General features: G+C 45.9%; 1 protein-coding gene across 6 annotated transcripts in view; it reads left to right on the forward strand.

Annotated features, from left to right (window-relative positions):
* Positions 1-20866, forward strand: part of CSMD2 (CUB and Sushi multiple domains 2) — a 283054-nt gene that overhangs the window by 195215 nt on the left and 66973 nt on the right. For all 6 annotated transcript variants that reach the window (XM_030504566.2, XM_030504567.2, XM_030504569.2 and 3 more), the window contains 8 exons: positions 3157-3359; positions 5241-5432; positions 7964-8102; positions 8613-8800; positions 15891-16085; positions 17057-17173; positions 19232-19345; positions 19488-19583. In XM_030504566.2, coding sequence (XP_030360426.1) covers positions 3157-3359; positions 5241-5432; positions 7964-8102; positions 8613-8800; positions 15891-16085; positions 17057-17173; positions 19232-19345; positions 19488-19583 — 1244 coding nt within the window. The remainder of the gene's footprint in view (positions 1-3156; positions 3360-5240; positions 5433-7963; positions 8103-8612; positions 8801-15890; positions 16086-17056; positions 17174-19231; positions 19346-19487; positions 19584-20866) is intronic.

The following is a 20866-nucleotide window of genomic DNA, read 5'->3' on the forward strand; positions in this document are numbered from 1 at the left end:
TGGGCAGCAGGCCTGTAACTGCTGTCAGTGGGAAAGCTGTAACTGCATGGAGCTGCTGAAGCCAGCTCCAGATGGGAGCCTCGCCTCTAGCACAGCACAGCCAAGCTGGGGCAGCCACAGCTTGGATGGGAAACATCAGCAGAAAGAGCCCGGCTTGGTCAGCCAGGTTGTGGGGTCCCTTCTGGAGAGCTGGGGCTGAATGGCTCACCAATGAGTACACAGACGGTCAGGGCAGAGCTGGTCTCTCCTCCTCCCTGCTCATTGCTAAGCTGGGAGAACTTGCCCTCTATCACATATATATATATCTCCACAATTCCTAATTTGCTTTTTGCTGCATTTTCATGCGTGTAATTGTGATTGTCAGAGTGCAGAAATAAAATCCTCTTCCTCTCCATTGTCTTTTAAACCAGTCTCACAATCTTGTCTTAAATGAAGCCCTGCTGGGAATAGAATCAGGCTGATAGAAAAATCATGCTCTTTGGTTACAGATGTGCCTATTGAATAGATTGATTTGCTCCAGAGCACACCAGTTTGCTTAATAAAATCAGTTATCCTGATAGAACCAACTGGCATTGGACAATCTGTGCCTTGCCATGGTGCCGTCTGGTTCTCGTGCGCAGGCTTTCTCCTCATAGTGAAGACTTGCCTGCAAGTTGTTTCTTAGAAATCACTGAGGGCAGTGAGTTGCTGTGGGCAGCCCTGGTCCCTGGGGGAGACAGTGGTGAGCTCTCCCAGGCAGTGGCAGTTCCAGGGTGTCCCCCAGCATCTCCCTGTTTCCCTGGTCTTCAACAATGAGTTTTCTCTGGTGGTTTTGGCTAACTAGAGCTAGTTATCCTAAAACCAGATGTAATCAGGCCAAGGCCCCGGTGGAGAGCAGCTCTGCCATGAACCATCCTGGTTTTCCTCCTGTCCAGCTTTTTTCTGTTTGCTCAGGGTCTGTGCTGGGTCGATCTCTGATTCAGCTCGTCTGGTTTCTGTCAGATTCTGTGGACATCATTGTGTTGCTGAGTACATTGCAGTGGGTTGAGGTTGGTTTTGTTGTTGTTGGGGGGTGGTTTTTTTTGCCCAATTTATGGCTCTACCTGATTTATTTATGTTTGCCCTGGGTGAATGGGAAAGCAGCCAAGTGAATGTTTCCGTTTCCCTCGTGGGCTGTCAGGGTTTTAAGTACAGTGTCTGGCTGGTTTGGGGGTTTGGCAGGTTTTTCTCAGTACCGTTGATAAATCTCTGTTCCCGTTTCCAACTGGTGTGCCTTGAGTTCCCTGGTGTCAGCCTGATTTCATTGTGTCAGCTGGCATTTCTCTCAGTGATAATGTGGCAATGAAAAACAGAGGCAATGAAATGCGTTCTCTTCAGTTGGCATTTTAAGAGCAGGAGTGAAAGGGACTGAACCCTGATGTATCACAGTCTTTGGCTGATAACTCCCCTGGGATAACAGTAATGATGGTATCTTATGCTTTGATGGGACTTCTGATCCTGGAAGATCCCAAAGCTCTTTGCAGAGCCTGGATTCATCTGTTTTGCGTCCTTCCGCAAAAGGGGTTGGTGTGGTGGGGAGATGTGCATTGTGATATCCTCCTGGCCCAGAGTGGGAAGTGAGGAGCATCCAGGGCTTAATGCTGGGACCAAGTTTGTCCTCTCCCAGTGCCATCAGGCCTCTTCTGGGCATGGAGGGAACTTCTGACCTTCTCCATCCCCTTAGGTCCATCACTGGTACAGGCTCGGGAGTCAATTTCTTCATTATGATGGCTCCTGCCAGTATCTCGGGCATCCCCTGGGGAATTGTCTGTGGAAGTGCCAAACAGGCATAGCCCTGGTTTAGTTCAGAGGCAGAAGGCAAGCTCCAAGAACACTGCTGCAGCAGTTAAGCACTAAGGAGCATTTGCTGCATACACTGAAGGCCTTGCAGCCCTCTCTCCAGGGCAGACAAAACTATAGAATACACAGAGTAAGGAGATGAAATCTGCATCCAGAGCATTGAAATGAATACCTTGCTGAGAGCACAGTGCCAGCTGCCAGTTTCTTTGTTTCTGTTTTCTCTCCCTTCCCTTGTCATGGATAGGAAGCTGCCTTACTTCTCATTCCTTGCTGAAGTTACTCTGTCAGCTGATCTAGATACAGTCCTGCACTATTCATTGCAAAACATGTCCAAATCCTCGGAGGTGCTGCAATCCATTGCTCAGAACTTGTACCCGTCTGTTTGCCACCCTCCCGCACACCCTTTTCTGCCCGTTTTTATTCACCTCCAGGGCAGTTAACACCCTGGTAAGGGTTTATTTTCCAGCATGATGCTGTTTTAATGAAGAGTGGTGTTGGTCGTTCCCTTCCCTTTTCTATCCCCCCCGATACACAAGATTAGCTTGGTGCCAGGAGCAAATTCTTTGCTCTGAGTGCAGGTAACAAAAATCAATGCATTTTATCAGTAGATGCTGGCTCCTGCCAATAAGCTGTTCTTTGCAGGACACCACAAAAAAAAGCCAAAGGACAGCCAAGGTTGTTGCTGTGTGCAGCACAGGGACAATGGGATGAATATATGTAAATTGTGAAGGCATCCCAGCACGTTTTCTGCTAATTCTGTTTATAGAGTAAGTTTCTCCATATTTCTGTGTTTATCTGTTATAGAATTCAGTGACACTACAGACAAACCCCCGTCCTCTCCTTCACAGCCCCTGTACCTCTCTACTGGAGGTTTCCTATGTGTCCTTGGCTGAGCCTTTTGTCTCTGTGACAGCTACTTATTGCAGTGAGCACCTTCAGCGTAAAACCAACTGTGACATTTTGGCTAGGGACTTTTCCACTGCCTGCAGTGGGCTTTTGGACCTGTACCTTGTTCCTCAGGATTTTTAGGACAAATGAGTAATTTTATTTGCTCAGGAGAGAAAACGAGAAAAGACCCAACTTTTCAGAAAACATTAGTATCCGTGACTGAGTTGGGTTTTTTTATGGATGTGACGAAGAGATCTTGGGGTTTATAGGGGGATGAAGTTTGCTTAGACGGCTAAAGTACTTTGTTCAAGCTGAGTTGCAGGTAACAGGAGAGAAGACATTCCTTGTGGGTCAGGCTACCTTAGGTTGGTACTGACCATATTTCTAATCCTTTCAGAAATAAAGGCAGAGCTGTTTGTGGTCTGACTTTCAGTTCATTTTGCCACACAGGCTCCATTTCATGGTTTTCCACACCGAGGAGTTCCACGACGTGCTGAGGATCTGGGATGGTCCAGTGGAGAATGGCATCCTCCTGAAGGAGATCAGCGGGTCCAGCTTACCCAGCGATGTCCACAGCACTTTCAACTCGGTCATCCTTCAGTTCAACACTGATTTCTTCACAAGCAAGCAGGGCTTTGCTATTCAGTTTTCAGGTAGGCTTTACATTGTTTCCTCAGCATTGTCCAAGCCCAGCTTTGCTGATAAAGTGATTTCAGGTCCATCTGCAAAGTACTGATGATGATGATGATGTTTTGAACACAGTAGCAGGAACTGTGCTTTCTTCTAGGACTTCCAGTCATTTGTGCTCTACCAGATTTGGCCACAGTCTCTGCAAAGAGAGAAACTTTTCTATTTTGTGTTTGCAGTGCAGGTGAATTCTCTGCTCCCTCTGCTACAGTCACCTTCACAGTGGTGAACTTGGCAGCAAGATGTGGAGCAGTACATTGTGGAATACACAAGAAGGAATTACGGATACTTTCCATCACATTCCCACAGGTCCCTTAAAGACACCAGTATGCAGGCAACTTCCCCCAGGGTGTTCTGGGAGCAGTTGGTCAGTGGGCTCTGAAAACCAAGTCTATTTACAATCCCTCAAATTGGATCCCTGGAGATGCAGACCACGAAAAGCTCTATCGGCCATAGGGATGTCATTGCTCACAGCAACACTACGTGTAGTGCAACTGCAATCTGTCAGTGCCTGAGTCCTGGCTGCTGTTACCTAAGATCTGGGCTTGCAAACACATAAATTTCAATTATGTTAGGGTAATGTATTTCAGCATTGACACAGAGGTTTCCAGGCTGCAGGCCTTCACTGGCATGACCAGAACCAACCAGCAGGTGCCTGTTTTGGCAATGGGAGTAAACAGGGAGGCTGTTGGGTGAATGATGATACGACCTTCCTGGGACTCGGACGTATCCAGGCATCAGAGCTCATTCTGTCTCTCCTAAGCTTTTGCCCATAGCTCTCTGTTCAGGGTGCCTTGCATGGCTGAGAGAGCAGGGCAGCTCTTTGGGAAGAGTTTGTGCTGGGTACAAGACCTTCTGGGATGACCAAGGAGGAAGGAGAGCTTTTTGTCACCCAGCACAGCTCTGCTGTCCTCTTTGCCAGGCTTGTGTCTCCTGCTAGGAACAACTGGAGTGGGCTGCTAACTTGCTTATCTCAAGCTGCACAGAAAGAGAGAAGGGGATTTCGTCTGGCTCTTTTAAGAAGAGCTTTCTCTAAACTGCCTAGGTGTAATAGACTCTCCTCAACTTAGCAGGAAATAAGCTCTGCTCCACTGCCCAGTCCAGAGCTGGTCTTTTTTAAATGCTCCTGCTCAAAGCCTTTGTTCACAAGGTGTGACTAAGTAGTCAGACCTAAGCTCAAAAGTACACAGTTTTGATCTTGTGAACGTTAATGATCTATATAAGCTTGCAAATCTCCTATTATTCCAGGCCTTTCCATACTGTTAAGTAGTTGTGGTGTTGACAGATCCTGAGCTCAGTCAGTAGTGAAGCTCTGCTGCCTGCCCTGAGCAGAGGAGGAGCTGAGGTGCTCATCTCATCCCCAGAGGGACACAGTTGAGGGACTGGGAGGGAAACACATGTGTTTCAAAAGGTCAGGCTTGATGCTTCACAGGGCTAAAGGCTAAATTGCTCTGCCACGCAGGGGGAGTGGATAGTGTCCATGGATTGGTTTGTTTTGCAGCATGTGTCTGACACACAGTTCTGTAAAACTGCCGTGTAAGATCAGCGGATGTCTGGACTCATGAAGTAAACATGCATGTGCACAATTATGCATCAGACTTGCACTCTGTGTAGTGTACTTGAACTTGCCATTTCCCAGAGCCTTCACCAGCTGGAGTGGCAGATGCTCAGTGCAAAGGAAAAGCCAGTTCTTGTGTGTGGCAACTTTAAGGGATACTGAAGGAGAAGGGATGGAGAATGAAATCATAGCTTGGATATGTTTTTAAGGACAGAGTCCAAGTACAGCTGGTGCTGTAAGCCTGTATTAAATCTATATATATTAAATATATATTTTTTAATACTTTCAGTTTCCACTGCCACTTCCTGCAATGACCCAGGAATTCCCCAGAACGGGAGCCGGAGTGGTGACAGCAAAGAGGCAGGTGACTCCATCATCTTCCAGTGTAATCCAGGATATGCTCTGCAAGGGGAGGCCAAAATCACCTGTGTGCAGATTGAGAACAGATTTTTCTGGCAACCAGACCCTCCGTCCTGCACAGGTATGAACACGCATCCAGCCTCCACTGCACTGGCTTCCCTGCCCTGTTTTGTTGCAAGACTTTTGTATCTAAAGGGGGTGAGTCCCACCTAGTTTGAAGAGGTGTGTGACAAGGGATATATGTCTCAGGTAGCTCTCTCATAGAACTGCTTTTTAGGTTTACCCCAGAGTGTCTGGGACAAAGAGAATCTAGTTCGTGCTGGTAGCTCATAGGATATACTGCAATGTAAGTGATGATATTTAACCTGACAAGTCCAAATTAAAGGCTTCTTTAAAACTCAGGTTGGTGGAGAGGATTGGGTCACGGGTGAATAATTTCTGCGTGAGGAGACAGCAAATTCTGTCAGGAGAAAGAACTATCTGACATTTTCTTTGAGCTCATAAAGTAATAAAAGAAGCTCATAAAAGTGATTCTTTTTAGTATGTCCAGAACACATAAAAATAGTCATGACAAGCACATAAGAGCAATAAACATCAAATTTGCTGGCCAATTAAATGCTAGCCACAAATTACTTACCTGTAACCTTCATTCCTGTTTATGCACTGTTATCTCAAGCAATGAAATGAATTAATTCCATTTCTAACATCTGATTTAATGCCAGCTAGGAAACTTGTACAGCATGCACAGGATTTATGCTCCCTGCAGGATGACTTGGTTTCTGAATGACTTATCTTGATGATCTAGTGTGGCACCCTTTCAGCCTGATAGAGACAGTCCTTTTAGTCTTCCTGGAGCTGTAACTAAATCATACTGCTGCATGTCATGCCCATCTCGTCGTTCTCCTGTTGAGTTTTCTTTCACAGCAGAAGCTGAGCTCTCAGTCCTCTCAGAGAAGTGTAGCCAGTGCTTTAATCTTGGTGTGAGATGCTTTCCCACGGGTCATCTCCAATTTGACTTGGAGATGTTGTGTTGAGTTCTTTTTGAACTATCTTCTTTTAGAAGTCATAATCTCTGTGAAGAAGCTGAAAGGAATGTCTTGCTCCTTCCCTCCCTTCAGAGACAAAAGGATTTGGAGGAATAATTAGTGGCCAAATAATACCAGTTTTATAATAACTGTGTAACAGGCAGCCTGAATTGGAAAAGAGGGTTTAATTTGGGGCTGGGGTTTTATATTTCCATTTTGCTTTTTCACGTCTTTATTGTACAAACTCTGCAGTCCCTAAACAATGTGGGCTGAACTGGAACCTCCACTAAAACAACCCCCAGAGGTTTGGCGTATTTGGCGTCTGTATCCTGACCCAACTCCAAACAGCTATGGCTCGGACCAGTTTCTAGTTTAAATCCTTCAGAAACTGAATTTGAAAATTCAGAGGGTGGGATTTTCAAAGAAATGAGAGGGTGCTTAACATCTCCCTCAGGCTTGTCAAAAATAGTCTGTATATTTTAGTTTCTTCTGAATTTTCCCCTGACTTTCCAGTCTGGAAGAGGAATGCACCTAAAGGTTTAAGGTAAACGGACACAGAATAGATGCTTGTTGCTCTTCCAGGTTATTTGTGCATGACCTTCAGCTAAAGTCTTCGCTGTCTGTGCTGTGATTTCCTTCTCTATTTGAGAGGGGTAGTGGTTGTCAGCGCAGCAGCTGGGCTTGGCTGAAGAAGTTGCTTTTGGGCCTTGGAGAAGGGTCTCTAGTTGAGTCTCTACTGTGATCTTTATAGAACAACTCGCACTACATTTTACCTGGTAGCTAGAGATTCTTGTGTATTTGCAGGGCCTTATAAAAGCCCACAAGATCCTAGAATCACAGAATAGTTTGGGTTGGAAGGGATCTTAAAGATCATCTAGTTCCAACCCCCCACCCCAGGCAGGGTGGCACACGCTCACTCCTTTGTGGAGGATCCTTCCAAGATTGATCCTGTTCTTTCTGTCCCTTGCTGGTTCATCTCCCACTTGGTGTTCCCATTGCTGTAGTCAAACACCCGAGTTGAACACAGGCTGTGCTCCCCTCGCTCTCACCCAGATCCGGGAGGATTGATCTGAGCAGTGGGGGGAATCGTAGAGCATCGACCCTCATCAAAAGACTGCAGAAGGGCTGTCAGTCAGCCATGAGTATTTGCCACAGTGGAAATATATGCAGGCACTTTGAGCCTTAAAAAAATAGTAATTGATTTTTCAATCAGCTTGACATTTAATGTGTTGGTAACTGTAATGAACAAGAACAAGCCATTAGTCCAGACAACATGTTTCACTTACTTAGCAACCGGCCAGACTTTGACCAGGAGTTGCCTAAATAAACACAACAGAAAAGCATAAAGCATCCCCTCCTTCTGGTTGTTCACTTATATATCTTGTGATGATTGTAATAGCATCTATAGCTCTGTGTGTGTATATGGGTAGGCTCTCTGGAGTAACAGAGCCCTCATCTCTGTGAGGGCCACTACAAGCTCTTGTAATACATATCTTAGTATTGGACAGCTGTGCAGACTGCCTCGCTGTCCCCTTATCTGTCTCTCTTTCTCCCTTCCTGCATCTCATCTGCTCTTTTTGACGTTTCTCTAAGACCAAGCCTCATCCCTTTGCTTGGTTGCCTTCAGCTCCCTGCGGAGGTATCCTGACGGGACCGGCAGGAGTGATCCTGTCCCCGCAGTACCCGGAGCCCTACCCACCGGGGAAGGAGTGCGACTGGAAGCTGACCGTGTCTCCCGACTATGTCATTGCCCTGGTATTTAACATGTACGTACCTGAGAGCTGTCTGGTTCCATGGCTGTAGCTGCCTGTGGGGACAGGGAGGGGATACCAGTGGCAGGGTACCGCCTGGGTGAACTGGGTCTGCATGTGGTTCCTTTCCTCTCTGAAAGAACCAAACGTGGTAGGACTGTCCCATAATCCTGAGTAGTCTGTTCTCAGATGTCACCATAATTTAGGGAAGATACACATATTTCAACTGCAGCTCCTTTTTGATACACAACATGGTTTTTGTAGAACATAACCTTGTAACTGGTGCAGCACGGGAAACCCCTGTTGCAACGCTGCCTTATGCTTTGTGCTATGACTGCATCACCAGTCCGTGATTCCTTACATGTGGAATGGAGGTGGAAATGCCCTGCACTGAGCTGAGGAGCTGTTTGGGGCAGAAGCAGTCTCTCAGCTCTGTGGCTGTACCCATCAAGACCACAGTCCATTGTTCTCCAGGGGCTGCAGGAGTACATTCATACTTCAAGCACTCTTCCTTTGGTTTTGCAGCTTCAGTTTGGAGCCTGGCTATGATTTCCTTCATATCTATGATGGACCAGATTCACTCAGCCCCCTGATTGGAAGCTTTTACGGCTCCCAGCTTCCGGAGAGAATAGAGAGCAGCAGTAACAACCTCTTCCTTGCCTTCCGAAGTGATGCATCGGTCAGCAACACCGGATTTGTCATTGACTACACAGGTAAGAGCTGCCCTGGGGTACACGTGGTCCTGGGCACTGCCTCAGCAAACACATGGGCCTTGACCTGCACGAATTCTCAGGTTAAGCCACCTCACTGAACCAAATGAGAGCAGCTGTAGCCACTGTGGAAGCCTCTCTTCAGGCAGTAATCCTGCAGCCTGCTTTGCTACCACCAAAGCTGGCTAAGAGGCATGGGAAGGAAAATTGGGAGTTGCAGAGAAGGGCAGCCTGCAGGCTGGCAGAAGAGCCAGGGCACCACCTAGATAAGAGCAGCATAAAAGGACTGTTATGTGGCTGAGGATCAGTCACACGTGGCTGCTTCTGTGTGGGGCTTTCATTAACAGAGAAGAAAATTTTTACGTCATTTTTTCTTTCTTATTAAAGAAAAAGAAGGGAGTTTCCCCAGAAAAAAAAATATATATATGCTGTATTCTGTATAATCTTTCTTGTTCCACACTGAATTTAAATAGATCTGTCTTTAGTGAGCAGAATATGCTGCTTCATTGCAGATTTGAGCTTTTGGAGCACTGGAGTGTGCTGAACTGTTAACTGGTTATTAGGAATGCTCCACATTGCCATGGATTTAAGATTTATTTATAGTGGCAAGAGCTGCTTTGTCCAAGAAAAGGAGGTGCAGACATACCTATCCAATATGGCATCTCAGTCTCAATTCCTGATACTGTCATTCAGGAGTATACCAAGCGGTTGGGTGGCTGTATCTAGAGGTGAGGATCACGGAGGTGGATGCTCAGAGCTCTTGAGTCAGTGGAGCTCTTCTGAAATCTGTGCATTTTGCTTCACTTAAGATTCTAAAGCATCTACGTAAAAAATCAGTAATAATTCATAAAATGAGCAGAATAGTTCACAGTGTTGTTAGAGCAGCGGCTTTTATTTCACCTTCCTTGCTTGAGGAGGAAGTAAAACATTGTGTGGCTTCAGCAGTAATGGTGAGAGACAGGAGAAGTGGTTGGAGTTTTCCCTGGGTGCTTTTAGCGATCTGTCAGTGGAGCAAGCTGAGAAGTGACAGACCTGGCACTGCTGCTCTGGGAAATGGGGGAAAAAGGAAGGCTTTGGCAGGTATGTTCCTTGTTTGTGTACAGGGTAGGTGGAAGAATGGAGGTGTTACAAAGTAGTAGAAAATACACTCTGAAAAGCTGGATCTGATGAGCTGGGATTATACAGAATGGAGGAAAGGATTAACTGGGGAAAAAAATGGGGCTGGAAAGAAACAGTTCTTCCAGCCTGCTCTGGCCTTTATGGACTGGTTTGCAGTATGGGAAAAAAACATTGATGGCTTCAGCTGTACTGGATGTGTGCCACTGTGAAACACGGCTTTTCATCATGGTCTACACTGTGAAACAGGCTGTTGAATCTTGTTGGCCCAACTGCGTGCTGTGGGAGCAGTAATAACCCATGATGGAGAGCTGATGGGCGGCTGCTGCTGCTTTCTCTGTGTACTTGGGCAATTCTCTCTTTCCATACCCTGTCTCCAGTCTGTGGTTCCTGCTTTTAAATTTACCTGACCAGAGGTTAAAAGATAATGAAATGGCAATTCCTCTCGGTTTTCCTGAAAAGATGAATTTCCCTCTAGCAAAGTTATGAAATAATAAGACAGTGACTACGAGCATTGCTTGAGAGTCAAGAGATTAATATTCGTCTGCTGTCATTAGAATTAATTTTACTAAAAATTAAGTCTTTGGTTTTCTTCTTTTTCACTTTCTCTTTGGGTAGCCAGAAAGTAGTTAACAAATGAAATCTCATTAGGGTGGTTGTGAGATGCGTTTTAATCCTCACCGCTCCTCCAGTGCTGGTCATGCCTACATCCCACGAAGTCAGACGGGGGGGAGAAGAGAACCAGCAGCTTAGAGTTTGCTCATTAATTTCCCTGCACTTTAAAAGGAACTTGGGGTTCAAGTCTGAAAAGCAGAAGAAAAACGAACTTTAGGGAATTGAAGGAAGAAGAAAAGAAATGCAGGAGGGGACATGTGTGAAAGAAAATCCAGTCCCAAGCTCAGCTCCTTGTCAGTATGGAATCCCAAATACAGGTCAAAGACACTCTTTACTCAGCCATCTCGTCGTGTTTGGTCAGTGCTGCAGCCCACGTAGGCTTCTGCCCCTTAAATATCATATATCCCCTGTGTCAGCTTGTATGTGAAATACTTGTAATGACCAGGGGATTTGTAGAACTCTTTTGGTAATGGGTTTTTTTTTGGGGGGAAAGCCCAGCAGCTGTCTGTCAGTGCCTCCTTGAGTCCTGCATCCTCACTGGGACGGTATCCCAGCGTGCAGCCACGGTGTGTGGAGTGAATCTCAAACAGCCCCAGCACTTCATTCCAAACTGCTTTAGGGGCAATAGCTCTTCGAGAGAAAGTTGTCCTCTGGGGCCAGGAGTAGAGGAGGAGACAGAGAGAGAAGAATGAATTTGGCTTGTTATGCCAGTTTTTGCATGTAGGATGACACTGAGGGTGAGGTGGGAATGCAGCAATGCTATGGAAAGGTGTTTGAGGGCAGATTTTCAGCCGGGCAATTTCCCTGTTTATCTACATGGATATACTACCTCCGGAGGAATTCTGATGGGTGAACACTTACCTTTTGCTTAGCACCCATGATGCACTGTCAGCTGTGCAGCAGAACGAAACATCCAGCTAAGGTCGCCAGCAAAGAAACTGTAAGTGTGCTTTCCCCACGCATGCTTCAGTCACAGAGGTTTGGGTTATGTCTTGGTGTGGTTCAGGTGGAGCTTAAATACGATGGCTTTGGATTGCAACTGGGGAGGAATTTATTCTTTGGAATGACTTTGCAGTAGTGAGTAGATTTTGGGTTCAGGCTGGTTCATGAAGAGGAGGACATGCTTCACTCAGACAGCCCGTTTAAGGTCTGTGGAAGTTGTAATCCCTAAAAAGGCGCTTGTTTGCAACACCAGCTTAGTGTTGTCACTTCTGTGAGGGCAGTGGGCCGTGTTCGGAGCAGATTTCCTTGAGCACAACAAGTATTAGTCTACCAAAGCAAAGGGATGATAAGTTGTTGATTGCTAAATAGGAAAGACAGTTACAAAACAAAAGCTTAAGCACAGGAAAGAGATGGCTTTTGATATACCAGGAATTTCTTGCTTATTCCAGGTGTTGCTTAAGTATCTCAGCTACAGAAAACAAAGGTCTTTAACTCAGTGTCTCTACATGTATTATCTTTTCAGCTGAGATAATATTTGCATGTCTTAGTTATGCTTAGGAGATTTCTCATTACGGAGCAACACTGGATAAGTTCTCCAAACTATTTCCAGTCAATTTAAAAGACCCCTTGGTGTGAGGGTCTTCAGTTAAGCTGCCTTTGCCAGGAAATGCCAGCAGAGACTCCTTTAAATTTGACTGGGGCTGAATCTCCAAAGTGAAGATTATCTGTTCTCATCCGGAGAGCAACTGAATTCTAATAATCAGTTTGCATTGCAGCATCTCACAAACCGCAGGTTTTATTAAGATACATTTTGTATATTCATACACTGATATTTTCAAATGGAGACCACACTTTTTTAGTAATGTAATGAGGAGGCCACTTGCTTGGAGAGCTTTTCCCAAGTTATTCCGCCTCTTACATCTTGTGTGTGTTGAGGACCTGTTGTCATGAGCACAGAAGTGGGTCAAACCCCATCAGCTGCTGCCTCCATCCGAGCAGCTCACCCTGATGGGCTGGTGCCGAGTGGGCCCCAAGGTGCATGTGGAGGTTTGGTGCTCGTGCTTGGGGCAGAGGGTGAGGAGGAGTTTCCAGGGCGGATGCTCCAAAGCGGGAGGTTTCCTCACGCGTTTCAGCATTTCCTGTTGCTGTGGTGGGCCAGAAGCAGAGAGGCGTGAAATTGAAAGCAAATGAAGCAAAACTGATTACTTTTCACCCTTCCAAAGGAATGGGAAAAAACCCAAAACAAACCCCAAGCCTTATTTCAAATCCATTATTATTTCCCCAGAACTATTTTGCCCATCCTGAGCTTATAAACATATATTCAGGATTATTTATGGGTTATTTAAGGTGCAAAATCCCCACGGAAACACTGTAAAATCCATTGCAAAGCAAGCTGTTAAAAAATACCCAGTGCTGTTTGCTGTTAAAACAGTCAGAAATGGGAGATGATGCTTGATCCTAGAACAATTTGCATTTGAAAAACAGGTCAGTCCTTTGGAAAAGGTGTTCCATGTAGCTGGGATGCGTCGGAGCATGCTGGGCTCCTGGCCAGCTGGTATGGAGTAGCCAAGCTGCTTGGGGTGCCCAGGCTACACCTGGACTTTAAACGCTGACATAATTTGTCCTGTCTTCAGTATAGATGGCTGTTGTTCAAAACTGACTTCTAGACAGTCTCCCGTGGGGTTGTGTAAGGCTTGACTCTTAATAAAGGCTTCCACATGTTCTCAGTTATAGAGCTCGTGATGCACTTTGCAAACAGCAACTCTCGGGTGAAGCTGTTCTCAAATGTGCAAGTGAAAGCCTGAGCTCCTGGTCTAGGAGCTTATGCAGGCTTTGAGTTTTCCTTGGGAAAGGGCAGGGAAAGCACAGAAATTGCTGCTTTCTGTGAACTAATGAACCAGTTCTCGTGGCATGTTTGTCTTGACTCTTTTCTAAACATTTGGCAGCCTGAATCCGTGTTAATTGGGACATCAGAGCAAAGTCCTTGATTTCTGAAGTGTCTGAGTGGAAATAAAATGTTAATTCTGAATGGGCAAGCTGTGCTGTACTCACTTCGTAGCCTCATAAATCAAAGGCTGGGGAAGCTGTGGCTTTCCTGGATCCCTCTATGAGTCTTTTGCAGTCACCACGCAACTAATGACTTCTTTAAAGTTGAGCTCCTGCCTCTGTAGCCTACTACTGAGGATCATCGGGGCAGTTCATCTGCAGAGGAGTGTTCAGCTGGAGACATGCATAGGACTAGTGTCAGGATGCATTGTCCTCTAAGGTGAGCGGTGTCCCTGAAGGCACAGACCCTCCAGGGAACAGAAACAGTCAAGAATGAGGAAAACACAACAAAAGCAGTGGGGCTGTTGTTCAGCCATGAACCACCAGCCCTTTTTGGCAGTTGGCAGGGTGACTTGAGCACGGAATGTCATGATTTTTCAAAGCAAGTGCAGAGGCTGAGATCAAGCACATGGCTGAGACATCTGACAGCCGGGTAGGAGGCTGACTGACAAGTTGAAGCCACATCAACTTGGTAGATGAAAGGCAGTGAGACAGTTCAAAATAACAAAGGAGGCATGAAGTGGTCAGAAGGAAGCTGTTGGGTGCAGCTTTTGTGTGAAAGGGTCTGAAAGTGAATATTAGTAATTCAGAGAAATTAAGGCTTGGGGATTGAAAACATGTTTTGGACAAGCAGATAAAGCATTTACACTTGCAAATGGCTTGTGTGCTGCAGTGGCCTGTGGGCCATGTAGCTGCACTGCTCATCTTCAGGGCCATGGTTGACTGATGCCCAGAAGCAGTTTGTCACGTCCATGGGCTGTGATGATCAGTCTGCACAGGGTATTCCAGTGGCCTGCAGTAATGGTAAAGTCTCACTTCTCCAGCTACAGCCCGTGTCTCACAAGCGTGAGGATAAATGAGGAGGGAATGTGTTCATCTGAGCTGACCAGAGAGCCAAGGGCTTTGCTTTCTGATGCTATGACTGAAACAAGCTTTTTGGTCCTGATACCTTAACTCATAGTATTTGTTGAATTCTTTTGTCTTAGAACATCAATTTTCTCCATCATGTTCTGAGTATCGGAGCTCTCTTTTGAATGCTGCAGTAGTTACGCTTCTAGGCATGTGGGTGCCTCTTCCTGGGATCAGATAAATGGGAACATCCTGTTATTTGGTTGGGGAACAGGGTTGCTTGTCTGAAGTTCATGCACCAGGGCACCACTAATACAGAGGAGAGCCCAGGACTTCATGATTTAAAGTCTGACGGTACAAGTGTGTGATGTTCTGTGGGGGGCACTGGGGGTTGGCCAGCCTGTGGCTCCAGAATAGGGAACTGGTGTTCTAGGCAAAACCAGGGGCCTCACTTCTGCAGCTCAGGGCATCTGTTTCTGGTGGAAACATTTCACATCCTTCTGTGCCCTCTTCACCTGGTGGTACAGCTCTTGTGTAAAGGGAACCCTAGAACTAAGCCTATTTTTCACTGCAAACAAACAAAAGCAAGATCTGGAGGCTTTTTCTGTTTTCTGTTTCTCCCTCCACCCCTTCCCCAAATACTAAAAGCCCATGATTTAATGCTTAAACACATTATAATTGTTCACAGACCCACTGCTCTCAGAAAAGCCCTCATCTTTAATGAGCAATTTCCAAATGACAAAAGAGCAGGATTAATCAAAGCCTCTAATTATATTTCATGCAGGGGAAAAAAAAAAAAAAAAAGGAAAAAAGAGAAAAAAGCCCTCAGAAGAAGGAAAGAAATACCCAAGTCCTGACAGCTCTGTAGTCTTTACTGGAATTTTCATATGTAAATGGGGTTTTTAACTCTGCAGGGCATAGTGAACAGAGAGAAAAATGTCTTCATTTTGTCTAACTGCTTGTAATCATTTTACCATAATCGCAGCCACGCTGCACATCTGGAGACTCAACCAGCTAGCACATGGCACGATGTATTTCCATGGCAAGAGCAGACAGCTCTTAGATACAAGAATGATGGGTGCCAAGGAGGTAATGCAAACAGATGTGGCACATCTGAAATATGTTTCGTGTTCAATCTGTGTTTCTGTGCCCTGGTTTGCAAAGTTCCTTGCAGCCTCTCCCCTGTGCAAGGAAGGGAGAGCAAGTGTAGATTGTTAAATCAAAGCTTTGCCTCGTTGATTGGGTGCCAGTAATTGTCTGTGAACTGAAGCCTTCCTTCTTGGAAGTGTGCTTGTGCTGGAACTGAGCGCCAGGGAAAGGTCTGGACCAGAATCTGGCTCATACAATTCCCTAGGTTCAGCAGCGTGAGTATGCTTGAAATCTAAGCTCTACAAATGGTGCTAGTCTTTATGATATAAGTGAGATTCCCAGGTGAGAAAAGCCAAGAGCCATGCCATTGACCAGAACTCTAGAGTAGCTGTATCAGACCAGTAAAGATCTTGGCCATTCCAATCCTCTCTTGCAGAGAATCCTCGTGAGTCATGCTTCGACCCTGGCTCGATCAAGAATGGCACCCGTGTGGGTACGGACCTGAAGCTGGGATCCACCATCACCTACTACTGTGATGGTGGGTATGATATTGAAGGGGTCTCCACACTGACGTGCATAATGGGAGAGGATGGAAAACCCACGTGGAACAAACCTCGACCTACCTGTACAGGTAAAGTCCAGGGGGAAGCAGTGAGTAGAGAATGATTTATCTATCTCCAAATACTTCAGCAGTTTGCCCTCATCAAAACTGTGACATTAATTTCGCACAGAGCTGCTTGCAGAGGGACAAAGGGGGGTTTTCTCAGTGTTTCATAATCTTTTAACACCAGAGGGCAGGAAGAGCTGACATATGTGAGGTTTCTTGAACCTTCTTTTGAGAGAGACACAGAAACCTGGACACAGCAGATTATGTGCATGACATTATTTGTGTGACAAATCCTGTGTCCTTAGTGTAGGGCAGGATTCGGGAAGCTACTTCAACATTTGCTTAACCTGATCCCTTCTAATCAAAGCCCTTAAGCATGTTCTTTCCTGAGCAGGGTCAGAGATTATTGAGAAAGTAGAAGGTATTTTTTTCTTAGGGCTTCTGTGGTTATTTTGTTTTGTTTTCTGCCTTAATGAGGAAATGGTTTAAGTGATGGATTTACAGTCAGACCTTAATCTGAGAAGTGAGTCAAGAGAGAGCTGTCAGTCAGTGCTGACTGGAATAATGAAACCTCTGCCTTGGAGAGGTTCTGGTGGGGAGGATGTGGTCCCACTGGAGCCAGGCTGAGAAAGGGCAAAGAATAGGAGCCACTTCTGACAGGTACTGAGCTTTGAGGTGGGAGAGCAGTGCAGATCCCACATTCATCTACACCACCATACACAGCATCCCTCAGCCTTGGCGTGGTCTTCACACGATGAAGTGTGAAGCAGGCGTGAACTCAGCTTAGGGATAAGCTTTATTTTCCTTAATAAGAACTTGCAATGAGAGCTACGGTGCCGGAAGCAAGGGATCGATGGTGGCTGGGGGCAGGTGCCACTCACAGCATTGCAGGGCATGGGAGGGGGCATCTCAGAGCAGCAGGAAGGAGGCTGATGTTTCATGGATGGCTTGGGTAAGGGCACACTCAGGAATCTCTTCTTGCTTTTCTCTTCCAGCACCCTGTGGTGGTCAGTACACAGGTTCCGACGGCGTTGTCCTCTCTCCAAATTATCCCCAGAACTACACCAGTGGCCAAGTCTGCCTGTACTTCATCGTCGTGCCAAAGGACTATGGTACTGGGCTTTGAACACTGTTCTGCTCTCTGTGCAACTCCTTTTGTTTGCTTTTTAACAAAGCAGTAGAATAAGCACGTCTATAAGTGGAGATAAGGGAGATTGGAAAATAGTAAGTAGCACTGTTGGATGCTGTTTATTTTTCTTGTAGTCAGTAGGGATAATGGGAATTTTCTGAATTTAAAAATCTATCAGAAAAACCCACAGGTAACAAACCCAGCATCTTGTGCTTTCCCTTCCAGTTCCTGCACTATATCCAGACACAGAGTTCAGCAAAAAACGATTCGTGGCAGTTAATGCTGGCAGCACTCAGAGGACCTCTGAGAGTACAAAATGTGTTTACCATAAACACACGCTAATCGCGGTGCTACAGAATCTGTGCAGAGACGCACGTGAAAGTGTAGTTCTGTGGGTGTGCAGCTAATTTTTATTTTTAAATAGCATGTAAATTAAATTCTAAACCCAGATCCAAACAAAAGCCAGATCCATTTACACGGACTGTCATTCTTACAGACTCCAATGCTGTGTCATTTTGGTCAGAGCTGAAATACAAGAATGATCGACGCTCTGTAAGCCTTTGAGGCAGCTAGCTGGATATTAATATTGGTTAACATATTTTCTTGTTTGAAGGGAATTTGAAGTTCTTAAAGGGCGCTTGCACTGACAGCTCTGGCAGGTGAAGGTCTCTAAATTCTGTTATTTGATCCTGCTGCTCAGTGCACTGTATTGATCTCGTCAGTCCCTGTGGTGTTTTCAGTTGTTTGTGATTTCCTTTGCTACGATAGCAAGGTGTGAAATGAGGATACCGTGTTCAGACATCGGTTATGAACTCCTTTCACTTGAATTCCCTTCTGCCTGCGTGCATCCAGGTTTCATTCCTGGGTCTAAGTGATGAAATACTACAGTGCTCTCTCACACCTCCTAACCTGTTTTACTACAGCTGATCTTGATATTGTCTTAAGAAATGCAATATCTAGAAGGATAGACAGTCTTGATCTGCCAGTTTGACTTTTGCCTACAGAGGGATGACAGCTAAATTAGTTTCTCTTCTCCACCTGCTACCTTTCAATAGCTTCATTAAAAGCAAGCAGGAAAACCATTAGTAGTGAATGTTACACATTTCCCATGCCCTTCACTTCTCGGGTTCTGTGTACAGCAGGCATCAGGGTGTGCCATCATCACTCGTTCTATGTTCCCAAAGTCAGTGCTGTGCTGGAAACCTGAATGTGCAGGAAACAAATGGGGGATGATGAATTTCACAGCAAGAGACCTCTCGGCTTGCGAATCTGCAGCTGGGCACTTAAAACTTGAAAATGCAAAGCTAGGAGAGGAGGCAAAGGGGACAGCAAAATCTTCCAAGTGCAGATTTGGGAGGAAATAAACTGTTGGTATATCCTGAAAAATAAATAGGCAAAGTCTCCTTGCTCCAGCTAAAAAGTACTTTAATCTCTCATCATTTTCTCCCTTTTATAAGCTCTGCTTGCTCCTGGGTGCATTTACAGCGTGTGCAGTAAGACCCAGAGCAGGGCTCCCTCCTTAGCAGTCTCTCCGGACAGGCTTAGGACTGACTGGTAGTGAAACTGTGAGTGTCCTCCTTCCCTAGCAGCCATTCTCCCCAGCCAGAGAGCTTCAGTCTAGACATTTAAGTTCTTCAGGACAGGGATTGTTATTTTGTTTGTGTTTTGTGCAATGCCTAATGCAATGGGGGCCAGCTTCATGACAGAGGTTCAATATAAATAATAAATAATAATTAGCAGTTAGTGAAATTATATACCTTGTGTTATGTAGGCAGGCAAATGGAATGATTCATGGAAGAATCCCTTTTGGCCTATGAATCAGTGTTAAAGCGTACTGGCAAGTGAACATGGGGGAGGCTTGTTGCTGCTTCTGTTATGCCTACTTTGTGGATAAATAAAGGGCTCCCATCTTCCAGGGCTGTCAGTCAGGCCCTTCTTATCTGTGCCAAGCTCCTGAAATAAAAGCAGCTGAAGCGCCTCAGCTCCAGGCCCTGGCTGCGTGGGGACAGCCGTGGTCCTGACCATCTCCCTCCCTTCACAGTGGTCTTTGGGCAGTTTGCCTTCTTCCAGACTGCGCTCAACGATGTCATCGAAGTCCATGATGGCCCCAACCAGCACTCCCGGCTCCTCAGCTCCCTCTCAGGCTCTCATACAGGTAGGGAACCTGTCCCTGTTGCTGCTGGGAAAGGCAAGCTAAAAACACAGCCTGCTATTTAACACCTTGCTCTGTGAAAGCCTTGTGTGTAGCTAATGCCGTAACCTCCTCCTCTCCTGTTTTATCTCTTTCTCCTCATTAGGTGAATCATTACCGTTAGCTACCACCAACCAGATTCTCATCAAATTCAGTTCCAAGGGTCAATCTACAGCCAAAGGTTTTCATTTTGTCTACCAAGGTGAGTACAGTTGTTCTGGAGATGTCCTCACATTGGTCAAAGATAGAGTGATATCTTGAAGCATCCTGGACTGCTTTTGATGTCTGTGGGTCTTTGCACACATTGTGTCTGAACAGGAAGTATCACAGGAGACGAAGATTATTGGGGCTGTCTGGCTCCTGTAGGTACTTCGTATTCAGGCGTTCCATTTTCACTCCGCCTCAGCCCTTGCACATCGCAGGATTAGTATCAGAAGTATCTCGTTGAATCATGTCCCGAGTACACAGTGAGTTCTTGAGATTTAGACGCCAGCAATTTTTCCCACTGGTGTTTTGGCACATTCCTCAGTGTAAGCAGCTGAACACTTGTCTAGCAGCTCTGTAAAATCCTTCCTGTGGCATGTCATAGGCTTAGCCCTCCTGCTGTCACACTTTTGCCCCTTGATCCTTTTCAGTAACAGCTTGCATGGCATTGAGCAAGTCCCACTTAGAGGTTTGAAAGTAGTAAATAGAAAGTGATGCACAGAACAGTGGGAAAACAGAAGAGCTTTCTCACCCACACGCTCTGTACTGCTGTCTGTGGTTCAGCCCGGCTTCTGCACCCACATTACTGTAAAGCGGGGACAGCAGCAGGGGCAACCTGTGCCTTCTCCAGGAGCAAAAGTGAAGGATGGTTTGGGTTTTAGTGTCCAGAGATAAGTTCCCTTGAATTTCTGCCTAATTATTGTAAAACAACTGTAGTTCTGATAGTAATCTTTAAATAGATTTCAGCAAAGCAAAGGTTTTGATGAAATCAATAAAGATTACCTCCTCCCTCCTGCATGCTAATTATGAGCTGCACAGTCTGCAGTGATTACTGCGGGGAAAGCAGGAGTAAAAGAAAGAGCCAGCACTGGTTCTGATCTGCCTGGCCAGGCTCTAATGCTGTTTGCTCTCATTTTTACACAAATGAGGAGTTTTCTCTCCCAAAATTCTCACCCATCCAGTGATGCACATGCGGGACAAGCTCCCCCAGGGTGAAGGAATTGGAAGCCCAAAGCAGCCTGAGCTGGAGAGCGGAGCCGCAGGATCAGGCACAGCTCTTCCCATGGTTTGGAGAGAGGCCACGCACACCCAAACGGCTGAACTGGGGTTATCTGAGCAGGGGGGACAGATCCATAAGTGTTTTGGCTGTCTTGGATTTGCTTCTTCACAAGTGGCTCCTTTCTGCCTCTGCATTCCCCTCCCCAGACCACTGACACACTTCAGCTTCTTGCTGATGATCTGTGCGATGCCTTTGACAGGGGCTTTGACATTCATCTCTCT

This window comes from Strigops habroptila, chromosome 12 (assembly GCF_004027225.2).
Source record: "Strigops habroptila isolate Jane chromosome 12, bStrHab1.2.pri, whole genome shotgun sequence".
Lineage (NCBI taxonomy): Eukaryota > Metazoa > Chordata > Aves > Psittaciformes > Psittacidae > Strigops > Strigops habroptila.